This window comes from Taudactylus pleione, unplaced genomic scaffold (genome assembly GCF_031769625.1).
Source record: "Taudactylus pleione unplaced genomic scaffold, aTauple2 ptg000199l, whole genome shotgun sequence".
Lineage (NCBI taxonomy): Eukaryota > Metazoa > Chordata > Amphibia > Anura > Myobatrachidae > Taudactylus > Taudactylus pleione.
Genome location: NW_028284601.1, coordinates 5,586,745 through 5,602,661, shown reverse-complemented (window position 1 = coordinate 5,602,661; position 15,917 = coordinate 5,586,745). Strand labels below are relative to the sequence as shown.

General features: G+C 48.5%; 1 protein-coding gene across 4 annotated transcripts in view; it reads right to left on the bottom strand.

Annotated features, from left to right (window-relative positions):
* Positions 1-201: 201 nt before the first annotated feature.
* The window catches only part of TMEM91 (transmembrane protein 91), a 65,463-nt gene continuing 49,747 nt past the window's right edge, over positions 202-15,917 (bottom strand). For all 4 annotated transcript variants that reach the window (XM_088477057.1, XM_088477055.1, XM_088477058.1 and 1 more), the window contains exons 3-4: positions 13,858-14,001; positions 202-2,183 (exon numbers count right to left, since the gene is read on the bottom strand). In XM_088477057.1, coding sequence (XP_088333183.1) covers positions 2,025-2,183; positions 13,858-14,001 — 303 coding nt within the window. In that variant the 3' untranslated portion in view covers positions 202-2,024. The remainder of the gene's footprint in view (positions 2,184-13,857; positions 14,002-15,917) is intronic.

The window sequence follows — 15,917 nt, the reverse complement described above, 5'->3', positions numbered from 1 at the left end:
TATCTGTGATAGTGTCATATCAGGACACCTTAACTAAAGACCAGGAACATTAATGCCAGACATAGCTGCTGCGACACCAGTTTATATTCAGAAACCAACAATCATATCAATGTTATGCAAATCCAGCCATAATGTAATATTAGTACAGGCTCAGTAATTAGCACAAAGGATTGAAATGAATTCTCAGCAAGAGACGCTCAGTGCATCGGTCCATCCCATGAACATTCTCTTTATTTACACATTTTAATTAGAAAAAGACCCATCAGATAGACAGTAATATCTTTATAGGAGAATTCTGCCAAATTGAAACTTTACATTTGAGTGAAATATCCTAAATGAACTCAGGTCCCAAAATGATACTTATATGGGATTCAGCAGTCACTCTAATTCACCAGATTTCTTCTGTGCGCCCCTGATCCTGGATTTCTTGTGAGCTCCACTCACTCCCGCCAGTGTCTGAGAATAGAACAGGCCAGTGGCAGTGAGGAGAGTGTGGTGGTCAGTCCAGGACTCCTCGCTGCTGCCGACCTGGTCTTTGTTCAGTCGGCATACTGTCCACAGGCAACACTCTGCCAGTGGTAGGGAATTCAGAGTTCCAAGTGCCCTCAAAACATCGGGGCATTCGCCAAATAGCCTAAATGCTGGATCCCAGGTATTTAGTAGAGATGTGCTGGTCCAGATTTCTGAAATCCGAACACACCCGAAGTTAGGGGCTCTGAGTAGAACCATGTCAAAGTTTGGATTTACTTTTGTGTCCCGGTTCGAACTGAATCCCGGTTCAGATCTGTTGCCGGTTCGGAACTCGGATATAACAACCGAACTCAGGTTTTGGATTCGGAAATTTTTGCTGCTTTTTTCGACTTTTTATTATTTTTTTAATAAATGTTTGTCCAAATCCAAAACCAAAACACTTGAGGGTGGTTTTGCAAAACCGAACACGAAAATTAATCCAGATCCCAAAACCAAAACACGGGGGTCCGCGCACATCTCTAGTAATTAGACTATTGGCACCAAGTTTTCAGAATTTTCACTCTTTGTTGAATTATCCTTTAAATATCAATCAAAACTTTTAATGGGATGTAGTCAGCATCCCGGCGGGTGGGATGCTGATGGGCGAAATGCCGGCGCCGAAAACCCAACAGCGTTGTGATCCCGGCACCAAAAGTTAGGGTTCGGCATTAGGGGGACAGCTAGACACTAAGGGGGAGGCTTAGGTTTAGGGTGCGGGGAGGGGGTGGTTAGGTTTAGGTACTAGGGGGGAGGTTAGGTTTAGGCACCAGGGAGGGAGTGTTAGGTCTAGGGTGCGGGGAGGGAGAGGTTAGGTTTAGGCACTATGGAGGGAGGTTAGGCACCGGGGAGGGAGTGTTAGGTTTAGGGTGCAGGAAGGGAGAGGTTAGGTTTAGGCACCGGGGAGGGAGTGTTAGGTTTAGGGTGCGGGAGGGAGAGGTTAGGTTTAGGCACCGGGGAGGGAGTGTTAGGTCTAGGGTGCGGGGAGGGAGAGGTTAAGTTTAGGCACTAGGGGGAGGTTAGGCACCGGGGAGGGAGGGTTAGGGGTAAGGGTTAGTCTTACCCTGCTTTCCTTATGGGTGTCGGCATTCTAACTGTCGGGATGCCGCTGTCGGGATTCTGACCAGGGGCATTCCAACCACCGGGATCTCATACCCAACCCCTTTTAATACTTGAAAAAGAAACAAAGATATTAAATTTATATACAGCACCACCCCTCCCTCAGTGGCAAATGGCTGCCCACAGGCCACGTCTCATTAAAGTGTAGTAAATTTGCAATGAATCCAGCAAAATTAAAATAAAGTTCAATATAAATAAAATAAGTTTGGTCTGATAAGGAAATTGGACATCATGAGTTTATAAAGTGAGGCTCCCTGGTGGGAATAACCCTGGTGACATCTACATGAGACCCACCAGGTAAGTCCATCGGTTCCCAGGTGTGTTCTCCCCCAGGAATGGATGTGTGATCAGTGGTCCCATTCGGAGGTGTACAGTTCTCCAGGTAAGTGCTCAGTCCCCTAGGTTGGGGCTCTGTTGGAGAGATATGCAATTAGTGCTACCACAGCACCCACATAGGTGCAAATGCCCAGGAAGATTGAGAGAACAGCCAGCAGGAAAGTCTGCCTTGAAGCCACGCTTGCCCCATGGTAGTCACCTTGGGCTGAAGCCTTGTTGGTCTGTAGAGAAAAGAAAATCCCAGTTACCAGACTATACAATGACTTCTGCTCTATCATCTCAGTCTGACCTTCTCTTCTGATTCCTAACCTAGTTCCTCCTATGTCATCATCACATCGCAGCAGCTTTATCTTCCACAGATGGAAGTGTAATGAATGCTTACCCATCTCTGATCATTACTAATGTTGCCCCAGGACTAGCCAATTACTTACTTTACCTGTATGATATGATGGTCCTTGCTATACCCTATTGTTGTTATCCAGTTTCTAACCTTCCTTAATGGCTTTTTTTCACCTTCCAGATTTCTTTATTTAAACCCATATGCAGATAATACATTAATGTTGTGTTAGATGAGATTCCTGAAACCCACAAAGTGTCTTCACACACACAGGGGGTGATTCAGCAAGGATCGCAATTGCAAAGCTACACGCAGGCAGCTTTGCAATTGCGATCCATGTAATAATGCAAGTGCAGCAGGAGGTGTAGTCTGAGATCGCAGGGAGGTCGCAGGCTGGGATCACCATCGCGACCATTGGTGGTCGGTGGTCACGCTATTGGACGGCGCCAGCCCTCCGGCCAGCTGAGTAAGCCTCAGCTTACTTGGGCTGGCCGGCTTGCGAGCCCAGAAGACTGCCACTCCCAGAAAACGGGGCGGACAGATTTCCGATAATCAAGAATCAGAGTTCAGCAGTGCTCGCTGAATCAAGCAGACAGTTCCTTGCACAATTCAACAAGATCCATAATCTTATCCCTAATGATCTTAGGGCCTGATTCAGAGCCGCTCGTAAGCGGCCGCTCGTTCGCTCCAAGCGATGTTTGTCCAACTGCGCATGCGTACGGATCGTTATACGCATGCGCGAACCAGTCAGTGCGGCCGAAATTCATGTGCTCGCAAAATAGCGAATGCCTGATAATTTGAGTGACAGGAGTAGGCGTATGTGGGTGGTAACGGGGGAAGGTGCTTGAAAACGGGGAGTGGAGATCCGAACGCAGGAGTGCTTAAAGGTCAAAACGGGCGTTTTATGGGTGTGCATAATTAAAACAGCAGCGTCATTGACCACGTCACTGGGTTATTTTATAGCCAGAACTGCTCGCAAAATTGTGGTAGCAAAAACCAACCCCAAGAATAGCGAGCAGTTCATACCCTGGTCGATGTACTCGATTAATCTAATAAATAGCGGACATGACGTAGGATGCGAGCGGCCAGGGGGCGTATTTTTTCAAAAAACGACCGCAAGTTTTGTTCGCTCGTTCAGACCTAGAGACGTGAACAGACCGCAAAGAGCGAACGGTTGATTTGAATAGCCACCCCTATTTTCTGGACGAGCGAGCGCTAATTGCGTCCGGCTCTGAATCAGGCCCTTAGTGCCTTGGGGATCCAACTGAGTTCTGTGGAGTACCAATATTTACAGCTAGTGGGATGTGTGGAATGAACGCATTGTTTAGGGCAGGGTTCCACAAACTCAGTCCACAAAGCAGCCTAACAGTCCAGGTTTTAAGGATAGCCATGCTTGAGCACAGATAGTTGATCAAAGTGACTGAGGTACTAATTAAGTCACCTGTGCTTAAGTATGTATATTTTTAAAACCTGGATTGTTACGGTGACTTGAGGATGGAGTTTGGGAAACACTGGTTTAGAAGGTGTAATAAACAGGCAGCGGGTGGGGGAAAGTGGCCTGGTGGGTAATGGAGTAGGACGTCTGCCCTGAGCTCTCCAGCCTTTACGATCCTGTTTACTGTTCCTGCAGCCTGTTTAGACTCCTCACATGGCCAGCCATATTACTGATACTTACCTGAGGGTCCGGTGCCGCGTTTGAAGTCGCAGGGCTGTCTCCTCTCCTCATCGCGTTGTCGTTTCTGGTGCCGCGTCCTCTGGTCTCTCGGCGCTGTGTTGCCTTCCCTCTGTGATCCGGAAGCCTGCTTGTGGGTGCAGCCTTTGAGCGATCTCTTGGACGGCTGCGGTATGACTGGGTGAGTTCTCTGCTGGTTGCTGCTGCCTGGCCTCTGCTTTCCTCCAGCTGCTGTGTGGGTGAATGTGCCAGAATCTCCTGCTGACAGGCGAGCGTTCGCCGAAACTCCTCCTGCCTCCTGTCCATCAAGCCGGGATTGCTCTGGATTGGCCCCTGCTTCTTTCCCCCTGGTGTGAACGCTGCTCCGATGCCGGTGATAGCGTTTCACGTGTTTCTGGTTGTGGTCAGTCTCCTGTTGTTTCCAGTCGAGTTCCAGTGATTCTGTCAGCTTTATTTTTTGCCTGCCGTTTGTACCATCGAGGTGGCACTATCCGCATAAGATTTGCCACCTGCCGCTTGTGTCATCTAGGCGACACGATGTGCATTCCAGATCCCTGCCGCTGGTGTCATCCAGGCGGCACTGAGTGCACTCGTAATTCTATGTACGCAACCCAGCGCACCATCGCTTGTGTCAACCCAGCGACACAGGCTGCATCTCAGTGTCCTAAGTACGCAACCCAGCGTACCATCAGCCCGGCGACACAGGCTGCACCTCAGCGTCCTAAGTACGCAACTCAGCGCACCATCGCTTGTGTCAACCCAGTGACACAGGCTGCATCTCAGTGTCCTAAGTAGGCAACCCAGCGTACCATCAGCCCGGCGACACAGGCCGCTCCTCAGCGTTCCAAGTACGCAACCCAGCGTACCTCGCTTGTGTGAAACTGGCGACACAGGCCGCACCACAGCATCTCAAATACGCCTCCAGTGTACCATCATTAGTGTCAACCCGGCGACACTAGGTTATCTACAACAGTGGTCGGGGAACAGGGGTAAATTATCCCACATGGGGTAAAAATGAAATTCCTGGGGGTAATGGATGGACAGCTGGGCATGCATATGAATCATTCTATAATATAGAATGATTCATATGCATGCCCAGCTGTGCCGCAGGGAGGCTCTAAGCCGGACGCACGCTGAGATGTTATTACCAGCAGGCACCCAGCTCCTTCCCTGCAGCGCCGCATTCGCCGGAGGCTGGAGTTCTCTTATGAACTCCAGCTTCTGCCTCTCTCCATGTGTACTATGGGAGAGACGTCATGACGTCTGTCCCATAGTTCCGAGGTGCAGCCGGGCGGACAGGACGGTGGCGGATGCAGGAGCGGGATTTAAGGTGTTTTTTTTTTTTTTTGTCCAAGTGGCACTACAGGGGCATAACTATGGGGGCACTACTACAGGGGTATAACTATGGGGGCACTACTACAGGGGCATAACTATGGGGGCACTACTACAGGGGCATAACTATGGGGGCACTACTACAGGGGCATAACTATGGGGGCACTATTATATGATTTCCTTCCTTTCAAATCAAGGGGGTAACGTCGGCATATCTAAATACATTTTGGGGTAAAAGGTAAAAAAGTTCACTGACCCCTGATCTACAACTTCAGCCAGCCAAGACATACCAGCCCTCAGAGCCGGATTTAGACCTCATTGGGCCCTAGGCAAGATACCGGTTTGGCCCTCCCCTCCCTCAAACAATCCATAGCACTATATTTTCATTCTTAATTCATGGCGGTGTACAGCACCCTGAAGGAAAGGTCCACCGCGGCCGTGAAACGTCGGCTATGGGGTAAATTTACTAAAGTAAGAGTTTTTAGAAGTGGAGATATTGCCCATAGCAACCAATCATTTTCTAATTAACATTTAACTAGCACCTGATAGAAGATAATAGATAGAATCTGGTTGCTATGGGCAACATCACTTTTAAAACTCACTTCTAAAAACTCTCCCTTTAGTAAATATACCTCTATGTATTTACAATACACTTGATCTTCGCTAGCTATTGCTAAGCTTTTCCAAGTTTGGCCCCGATGATTGCCCCCTCTATTAGCTCTCCCTGCCAGCCCATTCCATATCACACTGACACACTGCCCTCTCACAGCAATCACTCTCTCAGCACACTGACATCCATCCAAGCTCACTCATTGCCCCCATAGCACACACACACGGACCCAGTTACTGCCCATCTTACTATGATAGAGCTTATTTATTCTTCGTGCTGGGGACCTGGAAGTGACGTGAGTGAGGGCGGAAGTGCAGTTTCCAGCCCATAAAGGCCACCTAAAGAACAAACTTGTCCACTCACCACGCTTCGGCCTCAGTGGCTTGCTACGCTCGCCACAAGGTTATGTTCCCCCTCTATGCCCACATGGATGGTAGGGAATGAATGACGTTGGACAGTATCTGATGACGTCAGGGTCCTTTCCGCAAAGGGCATCTAGACATTACCATCTTTTACTACAGCACCACTTACTGCCCCCTTCACTGTAACACATCACAGAACCCTTCCCCCTCACAGCACAGACAACTCTCCCCCTTACAGCACAGATCCCTCTCCCCCTTACAGCACAGACCCTCTCCCCTCACAACACACACCATCCTCCCCTCACAGAACCCTTCTCCACTTACAACACAGACCCATTCTCAGCACAGTACCCCTCTCTCATCACAGCATACCCCCTTTTCCCTCTCAGCACAGACCGCCTTCCTACCCTCTCAGCCAGCACAGACCCCCTCCACCCTCTCAACCAGCACAGACCCCCCCCACCCTCTCAGCCAGCACAGACCCCCACTTCCCTCCCAGCCAGCACAGACCCCCACTACCCTCTCAGCTAGCCCAGACCCCCCCTACCCTCTCAGCCAGCCCAGGCCCCACCCTACCTGCTCAGCCAGCACAGACCCCCACTACCCTCTCAGCCAGCACAGACCTTCACTGCAGAGACCCCTCTCAGCCAGCACAGACCCCCACTGCATAGACCCCTCTCAGCCAGCACAGACCCCCACTGCATAGACCCCTCTCAGCCAGCACAGACCCCCACTGCAGAGACCCCTCTCAGCCAGCACAGACCCCCACTGCAGAGACCCCTCTCAGCCAGCACAGACCCCCACTGCGGAGACCCCTCTCAGTCAGCACAGACCCCCACTGTAGAGACCCCTCTTAGCCAGCACAGACCTTCACTGCAGAGACCCCTCTCAGCCAGCACAATCCCCCACTGCATAGACCCCTCTCAGCCAGCACAGACCCCCACTGCAGAGACCCCTCTCAGCCGGCACAGACCCCCACTGCAGAGACCCCTCTCAGCCAGCACAGACCCCCATTGTAGAGACCCCTCTTAGCCAGCACAGACCCCCACTGCGGAAACCCCTCTCAGCCAGCACCTTTCTCCCCTCCACACCAAACTTACCTGCCATGGATGTTGGTATTAGCGCTGCTGATCACCATGGCTCCTCAAGTGGATCTTCCTCTGCCTCTGTCAGCGTAAATTGCGATGTGACGTGTTGACGTCACATCGCATTACGGGGCAGTGCCTCCTGATAGGGTAGCGCAGGGAGGGTGGTTAGATATGTAACTCACCGGCGCACTACCCAACTCCGCCTCCTCCTTTCCCGTGCTGCTGTGTGCGTCGGTGTCCTCTCACCGGATGGTGCGCTGAAAACAAACAGCACAGCCAGCAAGTACTTCTCCAGGGCCGGATTTCAGGGGAGCCCAGCCACGGGCACCTTGGGACCCACCGGGCCCTAGGCGGCCGCCTGGGATGGGTAGCGGTAAATCCGGCCCTGCCAGCCCTCAAGGCTGCTCCTCGGCCCAAAGGCTGCATCCTGCTCACAACCACAGGCCCCCAACCTGCCAAGGCATACCAGCCCTCAAGGATGCTAAATGGCCCACAGGCCGCAACCAGCCAAGGTTTTCAGCCCTCAAGGCTGTTACACGGCCCAAAGGCCGCATCTTGCTCATGGCACATGGGCCGCAACCAGCCAAGGTTTTCAGCCCTCAAGGCTGCTACACGGCCCAAAGGCCGCATCTTGCTTACAGCCCACAGGCCACAGTCAGCCAAGGACACCTGCCCCACGGCTGTAAAAGCATAACCCTCCTTGACAAACCTCCGATTCCTAACACCTGCTTGCCGCCATCTTATAAGCCAGAATCCTCTACTAGCCGCCATCTTGACTCCAGGGGTCCATGGAGCTTCTCCTTCAAGCCATCTCGGAATCAGGGAACCGGGTGGCAGCACGTGTGGCAGAGCTCCACAATGATTTATCCTTTGGCTGCTCAGATCTGTGTTTCTCTGTGGTCCACTTGGAGGATTTGCCCGAGGATGTGGAAAAGAAAAATGCCCCTGTACAGATCCTGGATTAATGCTCGGTGCCTGTTCTTGTTCCTGCGCCATTTTCTTTTCTGTTTGTTACTTCTCCTTTCCCTGAGCTCTTCCTGGAGCAACCCTCCTTTCCCTGAGCTCTTCCTGGAGCAACCCTCCTTTCCCTGAGCTCTTCCTGGAGCAACCCTCCTTTCCCTGAGCTCTTCCTGGAAAACATTTCCTATGATAACTTTATATTGTGATGCTCCTGTTGTTGCGCTTCGTCCTCCTGGAATTAAAAGCTCATTTGTCATCGGTGGTCAAGGCAATGCAGCCTTTCCGGATTTATGCCTTATGATCCATTTTTCCCTGCTTGACTTTGCCTGGGACGCTTTAAACTTGCTGGTCCTGCAGTCCTCGAGACAGTCTGATCCACCTTGATTGTTTCTGTTGCAATGGTGTATTTACCTTTGGTGTATGTATTATTAGCCTACTAGGAAGTCTATTCTCTGTGTCCCCAAATTTGATGTGTCTATATTTTGTTCCTATAATTTGATATTATTTCTGTATACTATTTGTGGAAGTCCTTACTCCTGGGCTGGGAGTACCATTCCTTTATGTTTCATGAGTATAATTGCCCTAATTTTTTATAGTTTAGTTTAGTTCGGGGGTGGAGACAGGGGTGTTTCTAGAGAGGAGGGGGCCTGTGTGCAGTCTCCGACACGGGCCCCCTCCTCTCTGTCTGGCGGCCGACAGCGCACTGAGCTGTGCGCGGCAAGCGCCGGAGTTATAGACTCTGGGTACTAGAGAGCGCCCAGAGTCTATAGAGTATGCGCAGGCCGCGGCGGCAATATACCCTGAACTGCGCATGCGCAAACGATGGTAAAATGGCCGCGGTGGCCATTATCCAGTCGTTTTTACAGCGCCGGACCCCCACGTTGACGTAGGACTCTGGAGAGGTAAGTAATACTATGTGTGCAGTGCGGGGCCCCCCTGGACCCCATGTGCCCCGCACACCCTGCACCCATTATAGATACACCCCTGCCATAAGCTGGGGGAGGTGGTAATACAGGGTGGGGGGTCTTGGGGGGTGGCTGTGTGTTGTAGTCCAAACTTCTGGAACATTCTTAGATGCGTGTTTTTCAAATGTATTTATTTAATTTCTTTCCTCATTACGATGGTCTGTTATTTCGATACTTTTCAAATGTTGAATTGAAGATTTGATGTCTTTATCTAAGGTCAGAGTTTTCTTTTCCTTAGCTAGTTCAGTTCCTCTATTGTTTCTTTGTATTTCAGAGGTGGTGGGGTCTGGGTGGCGCCTTCAGACACCCATCCAGTTAATATCCTGTTATATGGGTTTGGGTATGAATGCTTGAAATCTATTACTGCTTGATGCCCTGCGTTAAAACGGGTTACGATTACTGCAGTCTCATTTATATGTATATTTCATTTCCCATTGTATGTATTTAAGTCTTTTCCTGTTTATCCCAGTCTCCATTTATGCCAAACTCCCATACTGTACTGTTTTGCATTATATATATATATATATATATTAGGGGTGTGCACCGGCCACTTTTCGTGTTTTGTGTTTTGGTTTGGGATCTGGATCTTTCTTCGTGTTTTGGATCTGGATTGGTTTTGCCAAAACCACCCTTCCGTGTTTTGGGTTCTGGGTTTTGTGTTTTGGATCTGTATTTTTTTGAAAAAAAGCATAAAAACAGCTAAAATCACAGAATTTGTAGGTTTTTCTGCTCCTATGCTATTATTAACCTCAATAACCTTAATTTCCACTCATTTCCAGTCTATTCTGAACACCTCACACCTCACAATAGTGTTTTTATGTCCAAAAGGTTGCACCGAGGTAGCTGGATGACTATGCTAAGCGACACGAGTGGGCGGCACAAACACGTGACCCATCTAGGCGTGAAACTGCAGTGGCAGACAGGATGGCAGTTTGAAAAACTAGGCCCCAAACAGTACATAATGCAAAGAAAAAAAAGAGGTGCAAGATGGAATTGTCCTTGGGCCCTCCCACCCACCCTTATGTTGTATAAACAGGACATGCACACTTTAACAAACCAATCATTTCAGCGCCAGGGTCTGCCACACAACTGTGGCTGAAATGATTGGTTCGTTTGGGCCCCCACAAAACAAGCTGGCAATTAATCTGTCCCTGCACAAACTGGCTCTACGGAGGCAAGATGTCATCCTCATCCTCCTCATCCACCGATTCCTCACCCTCTTCAGTGTGTACATCCTCATCCTCACAGAGTATTAATTCATCCCCGCTGGAACCACAGGTCCCTCTGTACGTTCTGGAGGCTGGTCTCCCTGAAAGAGTTGATAATTCATTTTATGAACATCATCTTCTCCACATTTTGTGGAAGCAACCTCCTACGCCTTTCGCTGACAAGATTCCCGGCTGCACCAAACACTCTTTCGGAGTACACACTGGAGGGGGGGCAACTCAGGTAAAATAGAGCCAGTTTGTACAGGGACCTCCAAATTGCTTCTTTTTCCTGCCAGTACAGGTACGGACTGTCTGACATGCCTACTTGGATGCTGTCACCGATGTAATCCTTTAACAGACAGACGCACGCTTGTCGCTGCTGCTTTGAGGATGCAAGTGCGGCTACAGCCCACACAATTTACAAAGACAGAAAAAAAAAAGAATATTTTAATTGTTTGTGTAGCACACTTTGAGGGTGTCACCACCCTTTAACAGACAGACGCACGCTTGTCGCTGCTGCTTTAAGGATGCAGGTGCGGCTACAGCCCACACAATTCACAAAGACAGAAAAAAGAAGAAGAATATTTTTATTGTTTGTGTAGCACACTTTGAGGGTGTCACCACCCTTTAACAGACAGACGCACGCTTGTCGCTGCTGCTTTGAGGATGCAAGTGCGGCTACAGCCCACACAATTCACAAACACAGAAAATAATTTTTTTTTTGGTTTGGACTGGAGTGTACTTTGGGGGTTACAGCACCCTTTAACGGTCAAGCCAGCCGGCCCTTTACTTATGACACAGGCGCACGCTTGGCACTACTTTGTTGATGCACGTGCGGCTACTGCGCACACAATTCACAAACACAGAAAATAATTTTTTTTTTGGTTTGGACTGGAGTGTACTTTGGGGGTTACAGCACCCTTTAACGGTCAAGCCAGCCGGCCCTTTACTTATGACACAGGCGCACGCTTGGCACTACTTTGTTGATGCACATGCGGCTACTGCGCACACAATTCACAAACACAGAAAATAATTTTTTTTTTGGTTTGGACTGGAGTGTACTTTGGGGGTTACAGCACCCTTTAACGGTCAAGCCAGCCGGCCCTTTACTTATGACACAGGCGCACGCTTGGCACTACTTTGTTGATGCACGTGCGGCTACTGCGCACACAATTCACAAACACAGAAAATAATTTTTTTTTTGGTTTGGACTGGAGTGTACTTTGGGGGTTACAGCACCCTTTAACGGTCAAGCCAGCCGGCCCTTTACTTATGACACAGGCGCACGCTTGGCACTACTTTGTTGATGCACGTGCGGCTACTGCGCACACAATTCACAAACACAGAAAATAATTTTTTTTGGGGTTTGGACTGGAGTGTACTTTCGGGGGTTACAGCACCCTTAACGGTCAAGCCAGCCGGCCCTTTACTTATGACACAGGCGCACGCTTGGCACTACTTTGTTGATGCACGTGCGGCTACTGCGCACACAATTCACAAACACAGAAAATAATTTTTTTTTTGGTTTGGACTGGAGTGTACTTTCGGGGGTTACAGCACCCTTAACGGTCAAGCCAGCCGGCCCTTTACTTATGACACAGGCGCACGCTTGGCACTACTTTGTTGATGCACGTGCGGCTACTGCGCACACAATTCACAAACACAGAAAATAATTTTTTTTTTGGTTTGGACTGGAGTGTACTTTCGGGGGTTACAGCACCCTTAACGGTCAAGCCAGCCGGCCCTTTACTTATGACACAGGCGCACGCTTGGCACTACTTTGTTGATGCACGTGCGGCTACTGCGCACACAATTCACAAACACAGAAAATATTTTTTTTTTGGTTTGGACTGGAGTGTACTTTCGGGGGTTACAGCACCCTTTAACGGTCAAGCCAGCCGGCCCTTTACTTATGACACAGGCGCACGCTTGGCACTACTTTGTTGATGCACGTGCGGCTACTGCGCACACAATTCACAAACACAGAAAATATATTATTTTTTTAGCACTTGGGGGGAGCACCCCTGATGGACAGAGCACCCCCTGGACAACACTACAGCACTCCTTTAGGACTGGGACACTGCACAGGACTTTGGAGTGGACACAGCCCCTATGGAGAACTGACTGCACAACACAGTCCAGCCAGCCCCTATGGACTTTGAAGTAGTGGACACAGCCCCTATTAACAACAGCAGCACAGCACAACACAGCCAGCCCCTATGGACTTTGAAGTAGTGGACAACAGCAGCACTACACTACACTACACTACACAGCCCTAACTCCCACCCTCCCTCTTCACTGTCCACAGCCGAGTGAGAAAATGGCGCCGACGCGGGTACCTTATATAGGATCCAAAACCCGCGAGACTCGGAAGGCGGGATGATGACGTTTTGCCTCGATTTCAGATCCGAGTCAGGCGGGAAAAGTCGAGCCTGACTCGGATCGGACTCGGATCGGGGGGGCTCGGATTTCAGAAATCCGAACCCGCTCACCCCTAATATATATATATATATGTGTGTATATATATATATATATATACACACACACACACACACATATATATAGTATACACAGAATATGTAATGCCTGACCGGCGAAACACAACACGGCACTGCAGTATCTTAGGTAAGAAAATACTTTTTACTTCAACCTTTCTGGGCTATCAGGCCCCGTCGTCAGGAAGCTTGATAGCCCAGAAACGTTGAAGTAAAAAGTATTTTCTTACCTAAGAACCTAGGATACTGCAGTGCCGTGTTGTATTTTGCCATATATACATATATATATATGCATGCATTTGATTTGTCCTGTGCTTACTATGTTATTTTGGGTGTATAATTTAAACTTTTAAAAATAAAACATGATTTAAAGAAAAATAAGAACAGGCAGCGGGTGATGACATGGCAATGTCTATTATATCTGTGTTCCGCAGAAAATGGCTGCCACAGTCTGTGAGAGATGTGTATGAAGGTTTTGGTGTAAGTATCGGGGTCTCTGTGTAATATATGGGATTTAGTAGAATGTTTTAGGGCTGAACTGTAGGCTGAATATTGTCTGCCTTTGCTGTGTGCAAGTGACCGCTTCACTTTAAAGTGTAGTTTGTACTACTGTCATTTATTTTATTTTACTGTACGTTGTGTTGTATAGTCACCTAGGTTAGTGTTACGTTGTAATAATAAATGTTGTTTAAAAAGAATTAAGAAATCTACATCAGCGGGAGGTCTGCAATCACCTATCTGTACACGTTTCTGGACAATTTCTTTCTGTACTCCTCACGCATGGCCCTGTATCTGTCGTTATGTCACCTTATACCAGCAGCCAATGGAACAGGCAGTGCTTGCGGGCATTATCCCCCACGTCTCACCTTTTGTGACAGGAAGAACGCAGCGATACCCAGGGGCCAGAAGCAGCAGAGCATGGAGAACACAGCCAGCCCGAGGTAATCTTGGGGCAGGAGGAGAGAGAAGTGGCTCTCGCTGTCTGTGTCGCTGTCACTGGAAGAGTCATTCTGTGGGCGAGACAGAGGCAGCACAGGTCAGCGGAGACAACAGGAGCAGAATGCAGGACATACACTCAGTATACACTCCATAGTATACAATAACATTACCTACACAAACATCCACACACTTATGAATGGACAGCACAGTCTTTCTGGGCTTTCTCTAAAATCCTGTTAATACAATGACACAGGACAACAGATGGTATCACAGAGCAGTATATACAGGGAGGTAACAAGGAGTATGTGACCAGTGCTGTTGTACTGGGCACCAGCCTGAGGGGTGGCACCTCTCTCCGGCTGCCGGGCGTATCCTTAGGACATGCCTAGCACCCAGCTTCCTGCTCCATGCCGCCTCTTCTGTGACATCAGGATGTCACATGTGCTGTGGATGAGTCACGGCGGGCGCTGGGCCGTGATGCAGCAAAATGAACTAATGCCCCCTACTATTTATCGCCATATAATTTATATTCAGGGGTCTATTTACTAAGCAGTGTTAGGAGACAGAGTGAAAAGTGATAAGGTGCCAGCCAATCAGCTCCCAACTGTCATCTCACAGGCTGTGTTTGAAAAATGACAGTTGGGAGCTGATTGGCTGGCACCTTATCACTGACTTATCACTTTTCACTCTGTCTCCTAACACTGCTTAGTAAATAGACCCCCAAGTGTGTTATTGGTATTAATCATGTTCTATGTGACCAAAGCGACAAATTACCAGTAGCAATTTAACGTTAGTTTTTCATTAGTCTGATAAAAGTGTGTGGTTCTAATTATGAAACATTAGAGGTGCAGCCTCGGTATTTCTGGTCTCTGACATCACCACAGGTTCTGTGAAAGCCGCTACTGCGCCCAACAGCCAGTGACGGATACAGAGGGGGCAGAGGGTGGGATGATGCGGAGCGGACTTTAGACAAAGCTGCCAATCACACCAAAACGTGGAGGGGACGGGTGTCTGTGCTCAGATCTGTTTATTGTTGAGATATCCAGAAGCAAAGTGTTACCTACAGAGACTGTCCAATTAAACGGAGATCTTTCATTACACTCTAATATATTTATACATATTACTACCCCACAATAACTTCTGTTACAAGTCCTGAGCTACTATAACCAAATATGTGATTATTTTGGTATAATTAATAAGAACTTCTACATACACCCATTTGAGGTTGTGGAGAATTATTATATTACATTTGCTGTACAGTATGTGTATAGTAGTTACAGTTTCCTGTATATACTTAGGAAATAATATATAAACAGACCCCTATAAAGTACCCAGGAATAGTGATACTGCTGACCGGAAGGGGGTTTAGCAGTGTATGTTATTATATAATCAGCCAGGAATAGTGATACTGCTGACCAGAAGGGGGTTTAGCAGTGTATGTTATTATATAATCAGCCAGGAATAGTGATACTGCTGACCAGAAGGGGGTTTAGCAGTTTATGTTATTATATGATCAGCCGGGAATAGTGATACTGCTGACCAGAAGGGGGTTTAGCAGTGTATGTTATTATATAATCAGCCAGGAATAGTGATACTGCTGACCGGAAGGGGGTTTAGCAGTGTTGTATGTTATTATATGATCAGCCGGGAATAGTGATACTGCTGACCAGAAGGGGGTTTAGCAGTGTATGTTATTATATAATCAGCCAGGAATAGTGATACTGCTGACCAGAAAGGGGTTTAGCAGTGTATGTTATTATATAATCAGCCAGGAATAGTGATACTGCTGACCGGAAGGGGGTTTAGCAGTGTATGTTATATAATCAGCCAGGAATAGTGATACTGCTGACCAGAAAGGGGTTTAGCAGTGTATGTTATTATATAATCAGCCAGGAATAGTGATACTGCTGACCGGAAGGGGGTTTAGCAGTGTATGTTATATAATCAGCCAGGAATAGTGACACTGCTGACCGGAAGGGGGTTTAGC